Genomic DNA, 26,607 nt, shown 5'->3' with positions numbered 1-26,607 from the left:
AGAAGGGCTACTAGGATGATCCAAGGAATGGAAAATCTGTCTTATGAAAGGAGACTCAAGGAGCTTGGCTTGTTTAGCCTCACCAAAAGAAGGCTATGGGGAGATATGAGTGCTCTCTATAAATATATCAGAGAGGGAGAGGAATTATTTAAGCTCAGTACCAATGTGGACACAAGAACAAATGGATATAAACTGGTGATTGGGAAGTTTAGACTTGAAATTAGACGAACGTTTCTAAACATCGGAGGAGTGAAGTTCTGGAACAGCCTTCCAAGGGAAACAGTGGGGGCAAAAGACCTATCTGGCTTCAAGATTAAACTCGATAAGTTTACGGAGGAGAAGGTATGATGGGATAACATGATTTTGCCAATTAATTGATCCTAAACTATTCATGGTAAATAGGCCCAATGGCCTGCAATGAGATGTTAGATGCGGTGGGATCTGAGTTAGTACAGAGAATTCTTTCCTGGGTATCTGGCTGGTGAATGTTGCACACATGCTCAGGGTTCAGCTGATCACCATATTTGGGGTTGGGAAAGAATTTTCCTCCAGAGCAGATTGGAAGAGGCCCTGGGGGTTTTTCACCTTCCTCTGTAGCATGGGGCACGGGTCACTTGCTGGAGGATTCTCTGCACCTTGAAGTCTTTAAACCATGATTTGAGGACTTTGATAGCTCAGACATAGGTGAGAGGTTTATTGCAGGAGTGGTGGGTGAGATTCGGTGGCCTGCATTGTGCAGGAGGTCAGACTAGATGATCATAATGGTCCCTTCTGACCTTAATATCTATGAATCTAAATTTCAGCCTAAGGGTTCTACCTGCAAAACCCTTTAATCCCTGATCCTCGTTTGCATTTCCCTTCCAAAAAGGACTACACAAACAGCTTTATATTCTGGATTGGCGCTAATGTGCCCTATATGGTCTGGCTTCCAGCATAAATTAGCAAGAGTCAGCAGAATAGCTCTGCCGCTCCTTGCAGGGACCTCAACTCAGAGAACCTGTCACAAGACTCCACTCCTTTAGCACTTGTCCTTCTTAGTTCCATGTTATACGCTTCCACTATTATCAGAGTTCTCCACACAGGGAAGATTCTCTTTTGTACTTCCCTCTTAGGGCAATTATTCTCATGCCCTTTCTTCTGGGCATCAGAGGTCCCTCCTGCTCCAAAATTATGAAATTCTCTATGAAGGAAATTTAAAACATTAATAAATAGTTTAGGGTTGATCAAAACATTTTGTTTCAACAGTCTTGTTATGATGTCAACTTTTTATTTTGTATTATGTTATATAAAAAGTCATTTCAAAACAAAAAACTAAAATGTCTCATTCCAAAAATGTCAAAGTAGGATGTCCCGACATTGTTGGAACTTTACCCCTCCCAATTTTCTTTTTTAAACAAAATATCCAGTGAAATTCACAATGTATTTTGATTTCAAGAGACCTGCAGATTTTGACAGACTATTCCTCCAAGATTTCACCAATCAGATCCATTTAGAATTTGAAAATATTGGCCCAAATCTTCCCTTAACCAAGATCAAGATGATAAATGTAGAGGATATGTCCCATTAAACACACACACAAACCCGAAAACCTTTCATTTGCAAGTGTCAGGGATTAATTTTTCAACATGTAGTGTTTTCATGGTTTTTCCTACAGTAACCTGCAGACTGGATTACTGCATCACCCTCCTCACGAAGCTACTCTTGAGGCCAGTATGACTGCATGATGTAATAATACGTTTGCCTGTCTGTAAGATGTATGAATTTTCTAGTATTTGATTAATACAACCCTTTTCTCCTTTTTCATTAATTTATGTCTACCATAAATTTCCTGGATTTCAAATTCAATGTTTGAATATTTCCTTAAGTGATTCTTTTTTTAATTAAATACATATTTAACACAGTAAAAATTATTTATAAAATACCCAAACTAATTCTGATATGGATGGACTAGAAGTTTGGTACAATCAAAATAATTTTCTATCTGTAGCCTTCACCCTCCCTGCATGTGTGTTGGCAAAGGTCAGCTAATAAAACAGAATAAGGAAAGCAATATCTAAGTAAGAAATTTGGTTTGGTGAGAGTAGATATTGGTATGTTTTTTAATACCAACATTCTGCTGCAATAAGGTTGAAATTAATCTCTGTGTACAGGGGAAACACAAAGACTGTGCAATACTTAAGTCTCATTTAATTGGTCAAAAATAGGACTTAAAGTAGCACATTCACTTTGTGATGGCCCTCCATATAGAAGTGAATTTCTTCCTAAATTTTCAAATATAACGTACATGAATATCACTTATTGCTCTATCCACTTTTCTGCTTCTAATTAGGCTTGGTCCTAATACCATTTCCAGATATTTGGTTAAATGTTACATAAAACTCAGTAGAGCCTTAAATTAAATTTTATCTCGTTTCTACTAATACACTTTTGGAAACTCTTACAGCAGCTCCAAAAGATTGACACTGACATTTCTTAGGCTCAGGCCACATTGTTTTTCTGTCTAAGACAAAATAAGTACGACTCTCTGATGTGCTTACTGGAATGAAATCCAAATGTGGAAATTAAAGTAACTAATTAATATTCACTAATATCATTTTGACAGCCATACAGCAACACTGAAGTGTTTGCCATTTGCCTGCCTATTGCAAGGTATTTCAATAAGAATATTTCTCACTGTGACTCTTGAGAATGAACTCTGGAAGTTGTTGATTTAATGAAAGTTAACACTTTTCCCTTTATGCTTTCACTCTCCAGTGTAATCATCTTGTTTCCCAGGTCCAGCTCATCGGTTCCCTCCACGCATGAAGAGAGTTATTAAGGCTCCACAACGGGCACAGCCAGACAGAATTAATACAAGTGTCAAAACCATTGAGCTTATTCTATTTAATCACATAGTCCTTCTTTTAAAACCATGTTCATATCCAAAACACTAAGCTTGTAGAAATGCAGTTTAGCACGAGTAAACGCCACTAGCCGTCACCTTCAGCCCCCAACTAAAACCCCTCCAACGCATTATTAAGGATCTACAACCTATCCTAAAGGATGACCCAACACTCTCACAAGTCTTGGGAGACAGGCCAGTCCTTGCCTACAGACAGCCCCGCAACCTGAAGCAAATACTCACCAACAACCACATACCACACAACAGAACCACTAACCCAGGAACTTATCCTTGCAACAAAGCCCGTTGCCAATTGTGCCCACATATCTATTCAGGGGACACCATCACAGGGCCTAATAACATCAGCCACACTATCAGAGGCTCGTTCACCTGCACATCCACCAATGTGATCTATGCCATCATGTGCCAGCAATGCCCCTCTGCCATGTACATTGGTCAAACTGGACAGTCTCTACGTAAAAGAATAAATGGACACAAATCAGATGTCAAGAATTATAACATTCATAAACCAGTCGGAGAACACTTCAATCTCTCTGGTCACGCAATCACAGACATGAAGGTCGCTATCTTAAAACAAAAAAACTTCAAATCCAGACTCCAGCGAGAAACTGCTGAATTGGAATTCATTTGCAAATTGGATACTATTAATTTAGGCTTAAATAGAGACTGGGAGTGGCTAAGTCATTATGCAAGGTAGCCTGTTTCCTCTTGTTTTTTCCTACCCCCCCCCCCCCCAGATGTTCTGGTTTAACTTGGATTTAAACCTGGAGAATGGTCAGTTTAGATGAGCTATTACCAGCAGGAGAGTGAGTTTGTGTGTGTATGGGGGTGGGGGGGATGTGAGAAAACCTTGATCTATGCAGGAAATAGCCCGACTTGATTATGTAAAGAGTTGTCACTTTGGATGGGCTAGCACCAACAGGAGAGTGAATTTGTGTGGGGGGGTGGAGGGTGAGAAAACCTGGATTTGTGCTGGAAATGTCCCACCTGTTGATCACTTTAGATAAGCTATTACCAGCAGGACAGTGGGGTGGGAGGAGGTATTGTTTCATGATTTCTGTGTGTATATAAAGTCTGCTGCAGTTTCCACGGTAAACATCTGATGAAGTGAGCTGTAGCTCACGAAAGCTCATGCTCAAATAAACTGGTTAGTCTCTAAGGTGCCACAAGTACTCCTTTTCTTTTTGCGAATACAGACTAACACGGCTGTTCCTCTGAAACATGGGTAATCTAAACAGTTGAAATGCCTAAAACAATAGCTACCTACGATAATTTTTTTATGATGCTAAGGAAAAGAAACACAGATTTAAGTCAATCTATTAATTATGCTCCACAGCTGAAGAAGTCTAATCAAAAGAATTTTAACAGCATAGATCTAAAAATCAAATCATGTCCTAAGGTAAAATCTTTGTACCACTTTACTCATAGTGTGGGCTCTCTGACTGTCTAGGAGATTCACTATTCTACTCTAAACAGGTGCTTACATTACATTTGTCACCATAGTATCTGAGTGCCTAGCTGAATCTCTGTCTGCTACTATTTTCTCCAATACACATTAGAACACTGATTAAGATGTGATTGTAATTCTTCTTCTGATGTGGATTTGTCTACAGTTATCCGTGCCTTTGGAAACTCCATTAGTGTTGTCACCTCTCCGGAAATTATTGTGATTTTTGCCCCTGCTGCAGACAATCTTGTGATGATGGGAAAAGGTATAGCCTTCATACCATTTTGGGGAAGCAAACAAGAAAGAGGGAGGGACTCCCCTACACTCTGACCTGTAACCCAGTGGAAGGTACACTCAATTGCAAGCCCAAAGACTCAAGAGTTCTAGTCCCAGCTCACTTACTGACTGCTGTTAATATTTTTGTGCCCTTCACAACTTACTATGAACCGAAGTTTCATACTTTAAGGGGTAGCTATCACTCATCAGTTTCAAAGGTAAGAGAAGCAAGAGCTTGCACAAGGTCCCTTCAGGAAGAGCTATGAACAGAATCCAGGACTCTAATAGAACTGTCAAGTCTCAACCACTTTGCCAAACAGTCTTTCTGAAGGAACGTGACAAATTAGGGGCCTGTGCCACCCATACGAACAGTGTGGCTCTGTGTCACCCTCTAGTGGCTAGACCACATATGATGTCTATGATTCTGATATTACTTTCATACTAAGCCACATCATGTTCTTTAGCTCAAGTGGTAAAGGCTATGTTTCTACATATAGAGGTCCCAGGCTCCATTCCAACAGATGAGCCAGACAAGAGTGATGTTACCTTTAGCTATGCTTTCTGTAACCATAAGGAAACATTCAGCTCACAGAGCAAGAAACAGAAATCAAGAGTCCTGATGTCTAGTATTCCACTGCTTAGAAATACTTATTCAGTCCCAGGGCAATCTATGTATGGCACATAGTCTTTCTCCCCATAAGGGCTGGTACACAGAAAGAATAAAAGCATTGTCCCCCACCCTTCACCTATTTCACAGTTTCATAGAGTTTAAGGCTAGAAGGCACCACTGGATCAGTCTGACCTCCTGTTTACCACAGGCCATCAAATTTCATCCAGATACCCCTATATTATACCCAAAGACTTTAGTTAGGCCAAAATATTTCAGTTCTCAGGAAACTGTGTGCCACCGGTAGAGAACAGGAGAGAACGGGTACCACCAATGCCCGAGGCCCCTACCATGGCAGGGAATTGATAGGTGAGATATGCCCAGATGTACAGGTGCACTGGCGGAGGAGGAGGGGGACTATTTTCACTGATGGGGCTATTCCGTCTGTGCTGCAGCCGTGGAGATAGGCCTGGTGGCAATCCAAACAGAGGTTGCAAGAACTGCGCACTGCTGGGACCACACATGCATGTAGACACTCACCAGGAGAGTTACAGGAATATTAGACAGACCACACAATGGTTAGCGAGACAAATTTCTCTCAGATAGGCAGTGCTGAAAGAACTAGACAGATTCAAAATGCTCTCTGCCCTTTTGGATAAGGGACAGGGCCAAAAGGATTATGCTGATTGGGCCTTTTGGATCAAGCATTTTCCCGAGGCAGGGCATGATATGGATGGAGGGGGGTGGGGAAAGAGATAGAGTGGGTGCAATTCTCAGAGCAAGAGGTGCCCTGTGTCTATGGGGTCAGGATAGCCTATTCCAGAGGTGGGCAAACTGCGGCCCGCGGGCCACATCCAGCCTGCAGGCCCATACCGCCCGGCCCTTGAGCTTCCAGCCGGGGAGGCTAGCCCTCAGCCCCTCCCCTGCTGTCCTCCTCCCCCACAGCCTCAGCTCGCCGTGCCGCCAGCACTCTGGGCGGCGGGGCTGCAAGCTCCTACCAGACAGCCTGGCTGCAAGAGCCGCCGGCCTGCCCTGGTGCTCTTGACTGTGTGGCGGGATGGCTGGTTCTGGTTGGGCAGTCCTGGTAATCTGAGCGGCATGGTAAGGTAAGGGGGGGGGGAGGGGGAAAGAGTGGGGGGGGGTTGGATAAGGGGCAGGGGGGTCTGGGGGGCAGTCAGGGGACAGGGAGCGGGGGGGGGTTGGATGGGGCAGAGATTGGGGGGGGGCGCCGCTCAGGAGATAGGGAACAGGGGGGTTGGATAGGCGTGGGAGTCCCGGGTGGGAGGGGGCCAGTTAGGGGCATGGGGTCCCAGGGGGGCAGTTAGGGGACAAGGAGCGGGGGGGGCTTGGATGGGTTGGGGGTTCTGAGGGGTGCAGTCAGGGGACGGGAAGTGGGAGGGGGCGGATAGGGGGCAGAGGCCAGGCTGTTTGGCTTCCCTACCCAGCCCTCCATACAGTTTTGGAACCCCAATGAGGCCCTCAGGCCAAAAAGTTTGCCTACCCCAGCCTATTCTTTCAACCCTGACCACCCCCCAGGATTACAAAACAGGAGTACCAAGTTGGGTCCAACTTCTACAGTTGAAGTAAAAGAGGTCTCTGTAGCAATGGGAAGGATGGGTTCCAACTCTGTTGATGACCCATGTGAGGATGAAAAAACAAAGCATGTATAAAAGTTAGTGCAAGACCTCTGGAGTAACTGACGGGAGATAATTGGCCAACTCTACTGAACACTGGTGAGGCCTCAGATGGAGTAGCGTGTCCAATTCTGGGTGCCATACTTTAGGAAAGAGGGAATAATTGGAGAGAGTCCAGAGGAGAGAAACAAAAATAAATGGTTTTAAAACCCCAGCCTATGAGGGGAGGTTAAAAAACCCTGGCATGTGTAGTCTGCTGCTACTCTGAAACCTGTCATTTTACATAGGCCACCAAATAGCAATTATATGATAACTGTCAATAAATACTAATCTGGGCTGGATTCTAAGATATTTAGAGACGAAAGCCTCTTCTGTCCATCACTAATCTCAAATCTACCCACATGGCTCCTATTTTTTTCATAAATGAAAATTCCATACCTGAAATTATCTATTGTGTTTGAAATAAAAACTCAGGAAGATACAGCACTTCAAGACAAAGAACGAAGTCTACATTTGTAGAGAATTATGCTGATTCTGCCACACTTCTTAGTTAAAATGAATGGGTGATAATACAGAGCTGGGAAGACAGCCAGAAGAGTAAAGATGTGTCCTGGTCACATAAAAAATGTTCTATTAAACGTAACTTTGATCAACATTTGTCTTACTGGGTTTTCTTACCTACTTCCTAATGTTTTAATTATGTGTGATTTGTTTGTCCAGGGAGTGCATACAGGATGCAGAAATTCCTGTTTAAAAAGGATCACTGAGGAATTTAATATTAAAATAAACGCGAACTGTACTTGAGCTATGTCAATAGAAATGCAGGACTGGAAGGGACCTCAAGAGGTCATCATGTCCAGCTCCCTGTACTGAGGCAGGACCAACTAAACCTAGACAGTCCCTGACAGGTGTTTGTCTAACCTCTTCTTAAAAACTTCCAGTGACAGGGATTCCACAGCTCTCCTTGGAAGCCTGTTCCAGAACTTAACTACCCTTATTGTTAGAAAGGGTTTCCTAATAGCTATCTTAAATCTCCATAGCTGAAGATTAAGCCCATTACTACTTGTCCTACCTTTAGTGAACATGAAGAACCATTGATCACCATCCTCTTTATAACAGCCCATCCTCTTTATAACAGCCCTTAACATATTTGACAGTTAACAGGTCCCACCACAGTATTCCTTTCTCAAAACTAAACATACCCAGATTTTTTAACCTGTCCTCATAGGTCAGCTTTTCTCAATCTTTTATCGTTTTTGTTCCTCCCCTCCAGACTCTCTCCAGTTTAACCACATGTTTCCTAAAGTGTTGCACCTAGAATTGGACACAATACTCCAGCTGAGGCCTCATCAGTGCCAAGCAAAGCAGGACAATTGCCTCCCATGTCTAACATACAACACTCCTATTGATAACATGGTATTACCCTTTTTTGTAACTGTACCACATTGTTGACGCATATTCAATTTGTGATCCCAGATTTTTTTCCAGCAGTACTACCACTAGCCAGTTATTGCCCAATCTGTAATTGTGCATTTGAGTTTTAATGCTTAACTATAGTGTTTTGCACCTGTCTTTACTGAACTTCACCTTGCTGATTTCAGACCTATTCTCTAAATTTCTCAAGGTAATTTTAAGTTCTAATACTATCTTCCAAAGTGCTTGCAACCCCTCCCAGCTTTGTGTCATTCAAATTTTATGAGCACAATCATCACTCAGTTATCCAATCATTAATGAAAATATTGAATAGTACCAGATCCACCACTGACCCATGCAGAAACCACTAGACGTGTCCTTCCAGTTTGACATTGAACCATTGATAACTACTCTTTGAGAACAGTCTTTCAACCAGCTGTGCACCCTCCTTATAGTAATTTCACTTAGACTACATTTCCTTAGTTTGCTTATAGGAACATCACGAGGGGCTGTGTCAAAATCTTTACTAAAATTGAGATAAATCACACCTTCAGCTTCCCCCTCATCCACTAGGCCAGTAACCCTGTCAAAGAAGGAAGTTAGGGGTTTGGAATGGTTTGTTCTTGACAAATTGATGCTGGCAATTCCTTATAATCCTATGATCCTCTGGGTGCTTATACATTGATTGTTTAATAATTTGTTCCAATATCTTTCCAGGTATGGAAGTTTGGAATTATGGACCATTTAGCCTGAGGTCCTCATTGTTCCCCTTTTTAAAGGCATGTCCAAAATTCTATACCGTCCCTTCCACTAGTTGGCACAGATTTATAGGTCTTGGACTTCCAGTCCCTTTGTCTTCAAACATCTCTTAACAGACCCTTTTCATCCTATCCTTGGTCTTCCAGTTCCTTTCTTGCTGTCCTTTTCTTCCCAGGCTCTCTTTGCTGGTCATTCTTCTCCCATTCTTATCACATGTGCAGCCCACTGAAATGTGCACTCCGCAGCCTATCACAGAGTTGATCTTCCCCCTAATTTCCTCCATGCACACACTGTCTACCATCCACTTGTCTGTCAGTCATTCTCCTCAGTATATTATTTTCTGTTACCTATATCTTGTTTTCTTTCATCTATGTAAGACCCTCCATTTTGAAAACCATAAGACAGGCAGGGATAAACACATGCAGCATACACTTTTCCTTCCATTTTGTTACTTGTCAGTCCCACAATACTCCTGTCACATTTTTCACTGCTGCCCAGGCAAACTGGGTGGTTCTTCTCAACTATCCAGATCTCTCTCCTATGTAAGTGTACTTCCCTAGTGTACAGACACTTTCTTCTGATTCAGGTTCTCTCCTGCAACTTCAGTCAACACCTCTTCTTCCACCTTTCCTCCTTGCATTAACTTCAGTTTTCTTTGAGTTGGTCTTCAAACACAGACGTGTACTCCGATATCCTATTGAACAAAGTTTTGTTCCTGTCAACTTATGTAAATATTCTTTAGCCTGTTCTTTCACTATTTCAGCTTGCATTCCTTCCCCCTTTTTAATATTGTGTTGAGTATTTAGTCACCATTGACCCTTGTAGTGAAGACTGATGCAAAACAAGTATTAAACACCTTAGCCTTTTTGATGCCACCAGTTATCTCTCCTTCCATACTGAATAGAGGACCTGCATGTCCCTTCTCCTACATGCCTAATTTACTTAAATAACCTCCTCTTATTGCCTTTTATGTCAGTTGCTAGGTGAAACTCATTTTATGCCTTAGCCTTTCTGATTTTGTCCCTGCATGCTTCTGCTATTTTTTGTTCTCCTCCTTCACGATTTGTCCGTGTTTCTGTTCTTCGTAGGATTCTGTTTGGATTTTCAGGCCATTAAGCAGCTCTGTTGGAGCCATATTGTCCTCTTCCTATCTTTCCTTTGCAACATAACAGTTTGCTGTTCTACCTTTAATATTGTTTTATTGAAACTCTCCTGATCTCCTTTATCCCTTATATTTTCTTCCCTTGGAGCTTACCTATAAGCTTTCTGAGTTTGTTGAAGTTTGTTTTGGAAGTCCATTGTCCTTATTCCGCTGTTCTGAGTCCTTCCTTTCCTTAGGATCATGGAATCTATCATTTCATGATGACTTTCACTCAAATTGCCTTCCACCTGCAGACTCACTAGCAATTCCTCCCTATTGGTCAGAATCAAGTCTGAAATGGCTGTCCGCTAGTTCTGCCATTTTCTAAAACAAAAAGTTGTCCATAATATACTCCAAGAACTTGTTGGAAATTTTTTATTTTGCTGTATTATTTTTCCAACCGATGTCAGGATATTAAAGTCCCCCATGACTACCCGAGCTTGTGTTTTGGATATTTTTGTTGTTTGTTCTAGAAATGCCATATCCTTCTCCTCTTCCTGATCTGGTCATCTGTAGTAGACTCCCACCATGAGGTCACCTCTATCTTTTTTCCCCTTTTATCTTTACCCAGCTGGTCTGCCTCAAACCTCCTTCTGGATGTCAGAACAAGTTAAGAGACGCTTGTTTTAATTTTTACAGTGTTGAGATTATTGTACCTCTACTCAACATTTAAATAGTATATTTAATTCTACATTTAGAACTTAACAGGCAGAAGGTCCCTTGTTAAGGTGACATCTGAGAGAGACACGTGCAACAGTCAAACTCTATCCATCTGCCTAAGGAGGATGGAAAGAGATGTGATGGCCCTGCCATGAGCTAATCCTGGGGTAACAAAAGAGCCTTAGTATTTTAAATCTTATGCTTACACTAGTACATGAAACACAGCATCTGAACTGATTCTGGGCAATGAATTATGCTTCACTCTATATACACAAGACAGGTATAACTCTAAATGACTCCTCCTCCATTTACTCTGGTAGCCAACGTTCTAACATTTTATAGGAAAAATGTTTCTATGATTCATGTGTAGAAACAGAGAGAAGGAAGAAAACCCTAGATTATCAATACCATAGGGCTTCTTTTCAGGGGTAGGCTATGGCAGGGCCCTGAAATATATACTGCTTTAGGGATCAGGCAGTTCTTGGCAGAGAGTTTTCTCTACCTAACATACAGATGGGAAAAAAAACAAGACACAGAAAGACTAATTGACCTGTTCAAAGTTACAAAGCTCAGGGAATAGAATCCCAGGGTCCAGACTCCCAGTCTCCAACTCTAACCACTAAACCATAATCCAAAGGAGGCAGATGTTGAGCCTGTTAACCTTGACAGAGTTTCTTTATATACCCCATGGTAGTTAGTTCCAATAAACAGTAATAACACTTTACTTCAGTATCTTCCATCCAAAGAACAGAAAGAACTTTCCAAGCAGTAACTAATTATTCCTAACACCATCTCTGAAAAGCACATACATATTCTTTCCTTTTTGCAAATGTGGAAACTGAGAAACGGAAAGGTTAAGTTGCCACCCAAAGTGTGTAGCACAGCTGGGAATAGGCTCCAGATCTCCTGATTATCTCTCATGTGCCTTGGCCACAATACTATTCTTCAATTCATTATTGCAATAAATACTGTAAGAATGGTTAAAGGTAAGCAGTTAGAAGCCAACTTTATATTAAGAACAAAACTTATTCTTTAGCTCAGTTAGCTTTAACTCAGATACAAAGCAATTTCAAATAAATATTAAATATATTTATATATATTTTTGCAACACTTAAAAAGTCACTGTTTAAATGACAAATCCAGAATCTATTAAGCAAGGCTTACCATAAATAGCCTTTGCACTTGCTTTCGAACTTTGTTCCCTCTCCGGCTGAGCAAACGTTGGTGAACCATATCCACTAGAAGAAAAGGTGTGTGGTTAATCTATTTATAGATTTATTTGGTATCTTTTGCTGAAAATATCTGAGCTTTGTAAAAATTTTCAAATACATCGACTACATTGTAACACATATGTATACAACAGTACTTCCTGCAAGGACAATGAGAATGAACACCCCACCTCATGTACATACATAACTATGCATGATTTACTTAGATTGTAAGCTCTTTGGGGCAGGGATCATCTTTTTGTTCTGTGTTGGTACAGTGCCTAGCACAACGGGGTCCTGGTCCGTGACTGGGGCTGCTAGGTACTACCACAACACAAATAATAATAAAATAGATTCATAATTTCATAGATTTGAAGGCCAGAAATTAGCCAGAAATGTGATTAGCTAGCCTGTCTTCCTGAGTTACACAGGTCACAGAACTTCCCCAAAACAATTTCTGTTTGCACTCGAGCACATCTTTCAGAAAAAACATGATAAATACCAGAATTTTTTTTTATTTTGGTGGGATTTTACCTTCTCTTTTATGCTTAACTCACTACTACTTCTGACTTATAAAAGAGACAGAAGAAAGAGTATCTGACTGCCCAAAGCTAGAAGGAAAGGGCAAGCAATGTCCTCACTGTGTAAAAACAAGAACGAATTATATGTGGCCTCAACTTAAATAAGGAACAACATTGGAAGTATCGATAATGTAAATTCCATCCCCATAGAAACATAGCCTGTCTTGTCCTAGGTTAGATAAGACTATGTTAGTGGTATATCAAGTCTGATACTCTGCAATATCCTATGTCTCAGAAAAAGGCAGCTGGCAGCCAACAACCCTCAACCAATAACATAGAACATGAATTGTACAGTAATGTACATAGGAAAAAAATATTTTCTGACCCATGTAAAGATCAGTTTAGGCTTTGAAAAATGAGATTAACTAACACGTGGGTTCAGCGTCGACCCAACCATTTCACTTTCCAGACAAACTAGTATGACAGCTTTAAGGAAATAAATATCTTATTGATACTATGACATATCTCCGTGTTGCAGACTGCCTGAAGAGATTATTCAACAATAGAGATTTAAAATTATAATCACCAATATTAATTAAAAAAATGACATATATTGATGTCATGTGTCACTTTGGTTATGTAGTACAGAAACTGAAACGTTTCTTACGGAAACTCTGCATATTTTTTCAGGAGACGAATTAAAAAAAAACTTTTCAAGATTTTGATTATTACTACTCTCAACATCTGAAACTTAAATACAAATGGAAAAAACAAAACTTTTTTTGGGTGTACAGGGGGCAGGTAACAGAGAGAGTGAGGGAAGAGACTTACTTTATTTGAGAAGAGTAACTTCCATATACACTAGGAGGGGTATTTGAAATTTGTCCATTCATTCTGGTCTTTACTCACTCAGGGAAAAAATCTAGGAGGAGAAAAAAACAACATATGAAATGAATGTATTGTACAATATATAGGTTTGTTATAGCTGTAAAAAACACTTGGAAAAATACGGTACATCTCAAATTAGGGAGGAAAGGGAACCATAAGTTCGATTATTATTTGCAGTGGTACAGCACCTCGGGCTGCCAGTCACAGACCAGGACCCCTTTGTGCTAGGTACTGTCCAAACATACAATAGTGTAGGTAAATTAATAGCATTTATTTTGATTTAATATTCTTTTATAAAAACTTCTCAAATAAAGGAAAGTAGTCGACAAAAACAGTGATATTTAAACTTAAGAAAAATTCTACCACTTTTTCTAAAAGGCTAACTGGCTTATTCAATATGCTTCATTTCAAACCAAAAAACACCAATTTGAAATGGGTTTTTTTGTTGTTGTTTTTGTTTAAGTTAATAGCTATATTGTTCAATTTATAAAATGTATCAACTAAATAGCTACATCACTTCTACTTATAATTAACCAATATCATCATCTAAGGAGACCTGTTTAAAAACAGTGGGGTTTAAAATCCATTGGTGGGAACATTCTGAAAGTTTAAATTTAAAGGGAGTTAGGTAAAACATAGTGGTTTGTGCCTGAGATAACCACTCTAAAGCAGTAGGCCTACACTGGCTGGAAGGCTGTAAATGCCTTTAATTTGTATATGTCTTCACTAGCAACATTAAAGCGCTGCTGCGTGGCTGTGTAGTTGCAGCACCAGAACTGGAAGAGAGCTCTTCCAAAGCTGTAAAAAACCCACCCCACGAGAGGAGTAGTTCCCAACGCTGGGAGCGTGGTTCCCACCGCTGGTGCACGGTCTACAATGGTGCTTTACAGTGCTGAAACCTGCAGCGCTCAGGAATGGTGTATTTTCACACCCCCAGCGAGACAGTTGCAGCGCCGTAAAGTGGCAGTGTAGACAAGGCATTAAATGTATCCTTTCAAGTCAAAATTGAGACTGAAATAACACTGATTTCATGATCCTATAAACACAGAGAAATCATCATCCAAAGTATTAGGAAGGATATTCTACCATTTGCACATGGAGGATTTATATTAATTTGAAAACGTTCAATGTATCGATGGATAGGTGGGAAAAACAGACCCCTTGATCTGTGGGAAATAGCCAAAACAAGTACTGATTATGCAAATGCTACTAAAAGGGAACAGACTGTTACTTAGGAATATGGGAATTGCCATACCAATACGGAACATATGGCTCCATCTATATCAGTATCTTGTATCTGAAAGTTAATGTTTTAGAAGAAGGCAAAACCCCATTTCTGCAGTAAGCATAATTTGTTTTACTATACCATATGGAAAATTACTTCCAAGCACAGTTTGCATTCAGGTTGGACCTTTAAACACTAAGGATTGCTAATCCTTATTTTTTACATAGTTAGTGTAACTGCTCCTGTATTTAGTTCAGATAAATGTCTAATCTTTTATTGAAACTTCATATGAAGTTTTCCTTAATATGCTGAAGCATTGAGTTCCATAGATTAGTTATAGAGTGTGTAAAAAGAACTTGCTTCTATCCATTTTAGGTTTGCTGCCCTTTTTTTTTTTAAATGAGCTTCTCCTTCTTGTTTTATGAGGTAAAGGAAGCAATTGACTGACCTATACGACTCATTAGTTTGTATCTGCATAAAATTTTCCTATTACTTTTCTTTCCATTCAAACCAAATTTAATTTAGACCAAATTGGATCAAATTCCTATCTCAGTTACACCTGTGAAATTTTATTTCATTCAGTGGATTGCACCAACTGGTCCTTACTCTTTTTAATCTCTCCCTATATGGAATCCCACTGTAACTGTAGCAACTTTCGTCATCATTCTCAGATAATTTGCTGTCTCTGCTAGGTCCCGTTTGAAATGAGGCTATCAAAGCTAAACACAGTATTGAACATTAGAACAGACTATTACATGTAATCAAATAAAGGAATGAAACACTCTCTCTCTTATTTTTTCTGTATTTTGTCATAGAATTTAAACAGTTGTTTAATCTCTTAAAACTTGAGCAGTGTTCCTCACTGAGATGTTCACATCTAGACCTTTTTCCTGAAAATGTACAATTCAGACTCCAACAGTGTGTTTCACTGTTTTAAACTGTTCTTTCTAGAGTGCACCTTGAATTTGTCTTTAATTAATTTTAGTTGCTATATTGGAGTGTTATATAATTAATTAGTAATTAAACCCTAAAAGGGTCTCAAAATCATCTCTCTACTAGAGTAAGTTAAAACACTGTGTGCTCTCAGCAAAAATTTACTACTATGCTATTTACTCTTTTTTCCCCAGATCAATAAATAGACTGAGCACTACTACATCTAGTACAGATCCCTAGGTCATGCTACTATTAACCTCTTTCCACATTGGGAATTGGCCATTTATTCTTTCACATTGCTTCCCATCTCTTAGCCATTGATTTGGCCCTTTCCTCTGTGTGTTTAAGTGTTCTATTTACAATGAAGGTTTTAAAGGTTCCCCTCCAAACCCAATCTAAAATAAGGCCAATTGCTCATTTTTGGGATCTTTAAGTTCACTTAAAAAGTAATCTGTATAACATTCCAGTCCTCTGGTATTTTGAGGATTGCATTTAATGAGAAATGGCTTATTTTTTACTAATTCAGCAACTATATTGATCTTCAGATTTTTCAGAGAGAGTTCTGATGAATACTTACTAAAATGAGGGGGAGAAATCATAGAATACCAGGGTTGGAAGGGACCTCAGGAGGTCATCTAGTCCAACCCTCTGCTCAAAGCAGGACCAATCCCCAATTTTCGCCCCAGATCCCAAATGGCCCCCTCAAGGATTGAACTCACAACACTGGGTTTAGCAGGCCAATGCTCAAACCACTGAGCTATCCCTTCCCAATCATATATAAGGACCACTATAATGAATCTGTAAAGTTAGCATCACGGATGGCAAATGAAGTCAAATCTGGACCACGAGTAATTGTTTTAATACATTTACAACAAAAAGAAAGCAGATTTTCAAGTTAGTACAGGTGAAAATAAACATTTTGGCTAAACACTTTTCTAACTTGCCTACTGTTTAAACTTCTTAAAACTTTAAACAAATTTAAAACGGATTTCCAGAAACATTCCATTACAGAAGAACCAAAAAGGAATTTTTTGGCTTCCTGGCTGTCCACCCAGAAGGCTCTTGTCAATTTCATTTTCTGCCAACTGCTAAGAGCCTGATTGGTGGAAAGGCTGAGAGAGAGCTGGCTGCTCAGCACCCCTCTCCTCCTCTATCTCCCAACTATGGGAGCTGGCGAGTAAGGGGTTATCAGCCTCTCTGGCCCTGGAGCTAGGGGATAGGTGTGCAAAAAGAGCATTTTTCTGTCTGGAAGTTCCAATCTGGATTTATTTTTTTAAATAATAAAGTTGCAAACAGACTGAACAAGGCTGATTGTTAAGAGATTTGTATTTCCGAGAATTTTCTTTCATTGAAATGCTTGTGGAAGGTGTTAAAAGTTCCCCTTTTTCAAATGAGCAGCAGTGGCAGATTCCCACCCAGTCACACCAACATGTTCCTACCCCCATCTAGAAGAACCACTTTATAGGAAAGCGGATGAGGGTCAGTCAATGTCCATTAAATCCTGGTCTCTCTGCAGACACTGCCACAGAGTGCCAGTAAGTGCTGAACGTGACAGTCATTTTATAACAGGGACAGCTGTGTTCTGAGAACTAGACTCGGAGTCACCACATTATTTTATGTAAAAAAGTATATATATATATATTCAAAACTAACCCGATCTATTACAGTTTTCTCTTCAGTATATGAAGATTAGCAAGGCAAATCTTTCAGCTGTCATCTGTTGATGTCAGAGATACAATTTTGCTCTTAGTCTGGCTGGAATGCAGATTTTGAAAAAGGTCAGGTTTTGGTAGTTTATTAATAGAGCCAAGCGTTCTAAGGCTTTTATTAAAAAATGCAGAACAGTTTTCAAACTGGCTTCAGGGTGTCTGTAATGAGCAGTGAGGCAGCTCCAGCAGGGAGCGATGCCAGACAGAGCACGTACACAGAAATAAATATACTGGTGGTAAATACCCGATGGAGGAATGGAGACAGTGAGCCACAGGCAAAAAGGGGATGAGTAAACAAGCTGAGTGAAGCCATCACTGCAGAAGAGAACTCCATTCACTGTGGGATCATCTACACTGGCAAGTTATACAAGGCAGTAGAGCTGGTCAGGAATTATTCCCAGGGCATTTACCTAAGATATGAGACACCCCCAGATGCAAGTCCTTGCTGTGCCTGGTTCAGAGCAGGGACTTGAACCTGGATTTCTCCCCCACTCAACTGAGTGCTGGAACCACCAAGCCATTGGCTGTTCTGAGGTTCACACATACAGCAGCAGAGTAAAAACAGTGCACGCAGAAATGTAGGACAATGGCAGGACTGATTCATTTGTGCAAGCTAGTTCATCAGCACTTCTCACTTACACTAGCACCGCAAGCACAAAGTGATTCAGTCTGGTTTGCAGCATGGCATAAATGGGATAAAGCACGGCTTTTAAAGTAGTTGCAGAAAAGCTGAACTTGGGAGTGCTGGAGGCTAATCACTGTATCCAGCATAGATAAGGCCAACAGTGACACCTACTCTCACAATAAAACTCCCCTAGGTGAAGTGTTTTTAAGCGTGGTTTAAAAGTACTTCAGGCTAAAACATTTCTATCGTGCTTTGGTCACATCCACAACACAAGGCTAAAAAGCATTAAAACCTTTAGCCGGGAGCATGTGTGGGGTGTGTCTACGGAAACTGCCCCGATTAACAGAATGTTAAACAAAGCTGCCTAAAAAAAATCACCAGTCACGTGACAAGCCAAGGTCCAAAACTGTTGTCTTGATGCTCTAAAATGGAGTGATCTCTGAACATCTATTGTAAGAAAGCCTGATTGGGGCCTAACAGACTAAGGGCATACGCTAATCGCTTTAACATGGCTGTGTAGTTGCGGCTCCAGCACTGGGCTAAACCCACCTCCACAAGGGGAGTAGCTCCCAGCACTATCTACACTTTACAGCACTTAAACTCGCATAGCTCAGGGGTGCATTTTTTCACATCCCTGAGCGAAGAAAGTTTCAGTGCTGTAAGTGGCCGTGTAGACAAGCCCTTAGAGAGGAAAGCTGGTGTTGTGGTTCTGACCCTGGACTGGGGGCTTGTCTACAGTACATATTCTGCAGTGGCACAGCTAAGGAGCTGTAGCACCGTAGTGGAGATGCTTCCTGTAATAACAGAAGTGGTTTTTCTGTCACTGTAGCTATTCCACTCTCTCAAGAGTCAGTAGCTCTTGGGGGGGAACACTTCTTCCATCGACCTAGCGGTGTCTATACTGGGGCTTAGGTTGGCGTAACTACATCTCTCAGGAGTCTGAGTTTTTCACACCCGACTGACACAGCTAGACCAACCTACATAGAACAGGCCTCAGATTCAGGAGATCTGGGTTCAACCCCCAGCCTTGCCAAACACTTCCTTTGGTGACCTTGGGCAAGCCACCTAAGCTCTGTACCTCAGATAATCATCTAACGACTGGAAATAATAATACTTACTCCCTTTCATTTTTTGTCAGGCCACATCTACACTACATAGTTCAGACAATGCAGGTTAAGCTGGTATACAGCTGCTGCTGTTTGTACATTGTTCCAGCCCACACATACTTGGGAACTTGTGTTAGCACTGCCTATACTCACCATGGTCAGGTTCCCCCCATGCCACGTTCTCCATCCCATTATACTTTTGCACAGCCCACAATTTTTGAGCCTTTAAAAAAAAACAAAAAACAAAAAAAAACCCTCCCAGAGTCCTGCATGGCACTTTTCGGTCTCTCCTCTCTCTCTGACAGAAGCTTGGGTCATGCAGAGCTCAGGACAATTCTCATGAGCATTGCTAATAAAGTGCACATGATTCTCTTGTATTTGCTGAGCTTGAATCAATACTACTATAACTTGGATTGTGATGAGCAGGGATCCTAGTTTTCTGCAATAAAAAAAATCAAAATTCTCTGAAAAAAACCACCATAAAAATACGTTTTTCCATGATTAAAGTGAAACACCGAACTTCGGTTTCCCTAACCACAGTGTGTGCGCACGCACATATATCAGTTGAACACATTTTATTGATATATTTCCAATTTTTAAGAAAGTTCAAAGCCTACCAGTGCCATCAATCATTATAATACAATTGCAATTTGTATTGGTTACATATACTTCTATGTCTGTATTCATGCTGTTCTTAGGTAGTTGTAAAACACTGGAATGATCTAGTCACAGTGCATTGTTTCTTCATTGTTAGTGGCCCTGCTGTTCCAACCCTTCCCCCCCCCCTTTTTTTGTTTCTTTTCGTTCAGTTTGTTTAGCACTTTCCATGTGTTCTACAATTGTCTGCCTTCAAATGCAATCTACAGCCTTGCTGCATACAGTACAAAACAGCACATCATCATCAATATGAAATTTGTCCTTGCCAAACTCAGTGACACGGTCTTTAGGGGTAATTTTTAACTTTTTTGGCATCTTTTCATAACTTTAATTACTCACATCTGGATGCTGAAGTGAAATTTGAGATGCTTCCAGCATATAGAGGTTACATGTTTTCATGCATTTTAGTTGAGTATGTTTAGCTATGTAAATTAAAAGCGCATTCAAAAATCAAGCACAAGAGGGGGAGGTTGTGCACATTGAATAAGTGACACTGGTATTTTCAGTAACATTCAGTTAATAGTTAATAGATGTTATTTTCCCACAAAATGTAAACACTAAATCGTCTCTGTAAAAACAAAAATTCTGCATTTTTCCAGGGCAAACGGATTTCTAGGATCACTGAATTGCTATAGGTCAGTGGAAAATCAGTTTGGAGTTATGAAATCCACACTGGAAGCCATTGCTACCCAAGTGTGTAAGGCCAGGAAGAGTCTCCTGCTACACAGTACTGTGACATACAGGAAACAGTGGATGGACATGCAGCAACAGGGTTCCCAAACTGCAGTGGGGTGATCGACAACATGTATATCCCTGTTCTGGCACCAGCAGACCTAGCCACTGGAGTACATCAACAGAAAGGTATACTTTTCCACGGGTAGGCAAGTGCTAGTGGCTCATTTTCACTAATATTGATGTTAGCTGGTCAGGGAAGGTACATGACACACACATTTTTAAGTACACTGGACTTTTCGAAAAGCTGCAAGCAGGGACATTTTTTCCTGACTGGTGGGTTACTATTGCGCATATTGGAAGCAAAGAGTGATCCTGGGGGACACAGCCTATCTCTTGCTCCCCTGGTTCATGACACCAACCACTGGCCAACTCAACAGCACCAAGGAAAGATTCAACGACCGGCTCAGCAGATGCAGAATGACTGTTTAATGTGCTTTTGTAGAACAAAGGGACACTGACACTGCTCACTAGATTGAATCTCAGAGAGAAAAAAAACATCTGCATGGTTATAGTTGAATGTTGTGTACCTCATAATATCTGACAGGCAAAGGGGAGAAAATTGCCACCAAGGTAGAGGGGCAAGTTTGCCTGGCCATCTGCTGAACTTGAACAGCCCAAGAACAAGGGCTATTTGAAGAGCTAACCCTGGAGACCATGTTAACAGTCAGTCACAGTGGCATTCCCTGATGCTTTTATGAAATTGTGACTGCTGTGCGTACTTAGGTTAAATATAGGTGGATCTTTGCCTCCAACTTTGAATTCCATCATGCTTGGTGTAAAATAATAAAGATACTCTGAGTTTCCAACAACACGACTTTATTGTGTGCAAAAGAAACAGGCAACAAAACTGAAGTGAACACACACATACAAATTAAAAAAAAAAAAAAAACCTTTTACCCACACTGTAACTGAGTGAACTAGGCTTTAAAATCCCAAGTGAAAATGGAAGTAAACAGTGAACATTTATGTCCATGTATCTAAACTGTAGTAGGTAGTGGATACATATTCGCTGACCTATGGTTGGTGTACGTGGAGCGGTTGTTCTACTTATTGTTCCCCAGCATGGAGCGGTAAAGGTAAGGATGTAAACCTTTTTGCCACATGGTATGTTGGGGGGTATAGGGAGCAGCGAGGATGGACTTCGCCAAGGACGAAAGGCTGATGAGTCCAGAGCCTTTAGGCATGTAGGCCAATAATGCTCTGCAGCATCTGAGTTTGTTGCCTGAGCAAACCAATCATGTCCCGGTGCATTCCCCAACATGTATCTCGGTCCTTTTTACTCTCCTGCAGCAATGACACTCTATTCTTTGTCCTTCTCCATGATCACATTCACATGGCCCGTCCAAAACTTGCGTTCATGGTTCAAGACTGGAGAGGACTACAGGATCTTACAGAATGTATCCTCCCTGTTTTTTTTTCCTCCTGACCCGAGTCAGGCATTCAGCACAAAAGGACAGTGCACCCCTCAAGGGCACCATACCAGAAGCTGTTAAAACACAGACAGAAACACCATTAGATCTACAGTCACAACAGAAAGGGAAAGATAAGCCTCAAAACTCCCTTACACTATTCCCATAATTCCCATTGAAGTATCTCATTGCAGCACTGTTCTGCAGCTTCTACCTTGGCAAATAGATCCTAGTGTGGAGATGGATGTTCTGTAGCAATGCTGGTCACCCATACTGTGGTATGGGCATTGGGAAAGCACAGTAAATATTGGTACTGTTTTCACAAGGAGTGGTGATTTTGGCTGGCATCTCACTCCTAAGGATGACAAAGGCACAGAGAATCCAGCTGCCACTGGCACCCCGAAGCCACCTGGGCCCACATGCTGCTGGTCTGCTTACAGAAATGGTGCCAGCCATACTCAGCACAGCATGGCCTGGGGAAGTCTCCTACTGGCATAGATAAAAGTTTGATTGAAATCTCCCAGGAGAATAAAAGGGACCATCCCTGTGCAGATAAACAAAGTAAACAAGGCAAAGATATAAAAAGCAACTCTACCTCTGTTTGTTCTACCTCTATCCAAGCACAGGGCATTGATCTGATGTGGATTGTGTAATCAGACTGCCATACAACTCTTTTTGAATGTATCCCCTAAACCTTTTATTTTCTGACATTATCAAAAGTCAACATCTTTGTTCTCTAAACTTACGGAAGGGATGGGTGCCACTTTTCAATGGGGAAGAGGGGGTTAAGGTTGAGAAAGGGAGAGAGATGAGGTTTGAGGGGAAAGGAAAATATTATAAATGAAATTAAGGAATAATGTATGTATACACTTACTCAGGCTCCCTTCCCCTTCTCATCAGCAGGCTCATCTGCACTTGCCTGGTGAGACTGGCTAGTCTCTCTCGCAGAGTTTCCAACAGTTCCTGGCTTGAGGCACGGTTTGAGTCTCCTTCCTCCTTTTCACAGCAGGGGTCTCTGCTTCGGGCTCCTCCAGAATGCCCAAAGTCATCCACAGGGTGCTGCTGGGGTCACTGCCAAATATAGCATGCAGCTTACTGTAAACGTGGCAGAGCTGCAGGGCAGCACCTTTTGGCACTCTCCCTTGCTTTCATGCAGCACTGCTGTTCATCCCTGTTGCAGCATCCCCTGCACAATCTGCATATAGATGTCAATATTTCCATGGCCGTTCTGCAACTCTGCTTGCACAGCCTCCTCTTTCCAGAGGCCCAGGAGATCCACAACTTCTTGTCTGCTCCAGGCGGGAGCACATCTAGTAGTTCTGTGTGTGCATGCAGCTAGCACAGTCGGATGCACAAAACAAAGGTGAGCTAACAGGAGCGCTCACCAAAGTTTGCAAACAGGAGAAGTCATTTCAAAAACACACTGGAGTTTTCAAGGGTGGGGAAGAGGTGGTTTCTCTGACCCCTGGGCAGTGAAATTCAAAATGATGACTGGAGCGGTGACTATCACAAGTATAGGGGTGTTAAGGGATAGCTGCTGGAGGACTTTCAGGGTCAACACAACAAATGCATTGTCTGCACCAGGGATGGGGAAACTTTTTGGCCCGAGAGCCACATCTGGGTATGAAAATTGTATGGCAGGCCATGAATGCTCACAAAATTGGGGGTTGGAGTGTGGGCTCCAGAGTGGGGCCAGAAATTAGGAGTTCAGGGTGTGGGAAGGGATTCAGGGGGTTGTGGTGCAGGCTCTGAGGTGGGGCGGAGGATGAGAGGTTGGGGGTGCGGGAGGGTGCTCCGGGTTGGGACTGAAGGGTTCAGGGGGCAGGAATCCAAGTGGCGCTTACCACAGCTCCTGGAAGCAGCAGCATGTCCCCTCTCTGGCTCCTAGGCAGAGGCACAGCCAGGCGGCTCTACACGCTGCCCTGTCCACAGACACCACCCCTGAAGCTCCCAGTGGCCATGGTTCCTGTCCAATGGGAGCTGCAGAGGCAGCGCTTGTGGCAGGATAGCGTGCAGAGCCCCGTGGCTGCCCCTATGTGTAGGAGCTGAAGAGGGGATATGCCGCTGCTTCAAGGAGTCACGCAGAGCAGGGCAAGCCCCTGACCCTGCTACCCAGCTGGAGTGGGACAAGCCCTGGACTCTGCTCCCTGGCGGGAGCTTGAGGACCAGATTTAAACGTCTGAAGGGACGGATGCAGGCCCCGGGCCATAATTTGCCTTCCCCTGTCCAAAAGTTAAAAACCAAAACTCAAATTAGAGGAAGTTTGCTAATCAGGCAGCCAGCTTTTCTTCCTTTCTTTGAGACCATTTCCTTTAGCCCCTCCACTTAGCTTCATCACAACCAGCCATTTAAGATGAGATTCCCAATTTTGCAGTATCTTAGCATTTTTAAGCTTCATATATTTACATTTTCTGGTTATAAAACAGACTTTTTAATGTAATAAGCTTCCTTAAAATGAGACATTTCAGATGCTGCAAAAGGATTCCTTTTTAAACAAAACAGCACTTTCATTCTTTAAACTAAAAGCAAAATAATCTCTTCTATACTCTAAATTGACTTGCTATCATTACTCCACCGACACTATAACAACTACTGCAGAAGGGAATCTCATTGTCCTGTTTCTGGATAGAAGCAGTTTCCTATCACAGTTTAATCTGGTTTGGTTTTTTGTAGAATTGACAGGACCAAACTGTTTTAACTGTATACCCAGACTTGACTTGCAAAGTCAACCATTGTAGCATGACTTGGCAACACTATTCAGTCAAGATACAGAGCTGAATCTAGGGTGAACTAATTTAAATCAAAGCAATTGAAATCATGATTTAAAATCAGGAAGCAGGAAACTTTGACTTAAAAAAATGTGATTCTGTTTAAAAGCATTGATTTTTACCCACCTGGCTGAATCCACTAATATAGCATGCTAGTTACCTATGACAACCAATTTCGAAACCAATAGTAGGGATTGCATCTGATCTCAAACATGGCAGTGCAGACCACTAGCCACTAAACGCTGGGGGCACGTTCTCTATACATTCTTCCCTCCATCCCCCTAGGAACCAGGTCATATATGAGAATTGGGAATGGAACCCAGATCCCCTGTACTGGCACTAAGCACAAACACCAAACCATGCGAGACAGGAGAGTCCCAATCTTCACCTGCAATAAAGGAGCTAATGCTCAGAATTTTGATACAAGACGTATAATTTCATTTCCCCATAAGCTACAAAGACATGTTTATCTGAAGCTTGATTCAACAGGAAATGCCCTGTGTAACTAGGAGGAAACAAAACCAAAAGGTTACAAAGGCACCTCCCAGCAAGGCTGACCTGAGAAGGCAAGTTCAGAATGACATTTCACATCAGCCATAAAATCTTTCTACTTTAAAGGTTATATTGAAAAAATATTAAACAAGGTTATGGTAGCTCATCTCCATTTATTTATTCGTTGGCAAAGAATGCAAACAAATAAATGGAGATGAGGTACCAGTACCCTTGTTTAATATTAAACCTGACTGATTAGAAAATGCTGCTTATCCTCGGTTTCACCTGGACCAAGTGACATGCAAATAAAGTATTAAACATAAAATATTGTTAGACAATCGGAAAAAGTCCTTGTGACTTCAACTGTTAAGGTGATTTACAAACCAAAAGAAGCTTTTCTGTATTAAAACTTTTAAAAGAATGATTTTTTCTTCTCATGAGGAAATTCAAAATTAATTTTTCTATTTTGTTTTGGCGTTTGCAATGCAAAATGAAGTGAAAGTCTCAATTTGAATCAACAGGAAACTTCTCATTTCATTTCAAATATCATCAAAAATAAAACATTTAATCAAAATCCAATTTTTGTGGAATAGTTCCAATTTCAACAAACCTGCATTTTCTTGCAAAAAATTTTCTCTTTGAAATCTGTTTCTGAAGGTCTGACTTTGGGAGGCAGGCCAGTCCTCACTTACAGACAGCCCCCCAACCTGAAGCAAATACTCACCAGCAACTACACACCACACCACAGAAACATTAACCCAGGCACCAATCCCTGTAACCACTGTTCCTTCTAAGGTGAGCGCGTGGGCGCACACACACAGATCCTAAACCTCGCACACACAGCGAAACACCATGCGCACAAAAATTTGCACAGAAGCACAACAATTTGCACAGAAGAAATTTTTTGTGCTCACGGCCTGTCAAAAATTAGAGGGAACATTGCCTGTATCAAACCTCATTGCCTACCCTGTCCCCATATCTACTCTAGTGATACCATCAGAGGACCCAACCACATCAGCCACACCATCAGGGACTCATTCACCTGCACATCTACTAATGTTATATATGTCATCATGTGCCAGCAATGACCCTTTGCCATGTACATTGGCAAAACCAGACAGTCTCTACATAAAAGGATAAATGGACACAAATCAGACATCAGGAATGGTAACGTACAAAAGCTGGTACGAGAACACTTCAATCTTCCTGGACATTCTATAACAGACTTAAAAGTGGCTATACTTGAACAAAAAAACTTCAGAAACAGACTTCAAAGAGAAACTGCAGAACTAAAATTCATTTGCAAATTTAACACCATTAATTTGGGCTTGAATAGGGGGGACTGGGAGTGGCTGGCTCACTACAAAGCAACTTTGCCTCTCCTGGAATTGACACCTCCTCCTCAATTATTGGGAGTGAACTACATCCACCCTGATTGTATTGGCCCTGTCAGCACTTGTTCTCCACTTGTGAGGTAACTCCCTTCTCTTCA

At 41.4% G+C, this 26,607-nt stretch overlaps 1 protein-coding gene across 12 annotated transcripts in view; it reads right to left on the bottom strand.

Annotated features, from left to right (window-relative positions):
* The window catches only part of EPS8 (EGFR pathway substrate 8, signaling adaptor), a 219,117-nt gene that overhangs the window by 73,906 nt on the left and 118,604 nt on the right, over positions 1 to 26,607 (bottom strand). For 7 of the 12 annotated variants that reach the window (XM_073319138.2, XM_073319198.2, XM_073319194.2 and 4 more), the window contains exons 2-3: positions 13,400 to 13,490; positions 12,004 to 12,077 (exon numbers count right to left, since the gene is read on the bottom strand). The exons of 1 other annotated variant lie outside the window; for it this stretch is intronic. In XM_073319138.2, coding sequence (XP_073175239.1) covers positions 12,004 to 12,077; positions 13,400 to 13,461 — 136 coding nt within the window. In that variant the 5' untranslated portion in view covers positions 13,462 to 13,490. Of the gene's footprint in view, positions 1 to 12,003; positions 12,078 to 13,399; positions 13,491 to 17,267; positions 17,290 to 22,729; positions 22,927 to 26,607 lie in introns of those variants that run through there. 4 more of the 12 variants (XM_073319146.2, XM_078849700.1, XM_073319154.1 and 1 more) reach the window with 2 other exon arrangements.

The sequence above is a fragment of the Lepidochelys kempii genome, chromosome 1 (genome assembly GCF_965140285.1).
Source record: "Lepidochelys kempii isolate rLepKem1 chromosome 1, rLepKem1.hap1, whole genome shotgun sequence".
In the NCBI taxonomy this organism is placed as follows: Eukaryota; Metazoa; Chordata; order Testudines; family Cheloniidae; genus Lepidochelys; species Lepidochelys kempii.
This window is presented reverse-complemented; position numbering and strand designations above follow the sequence as displayed.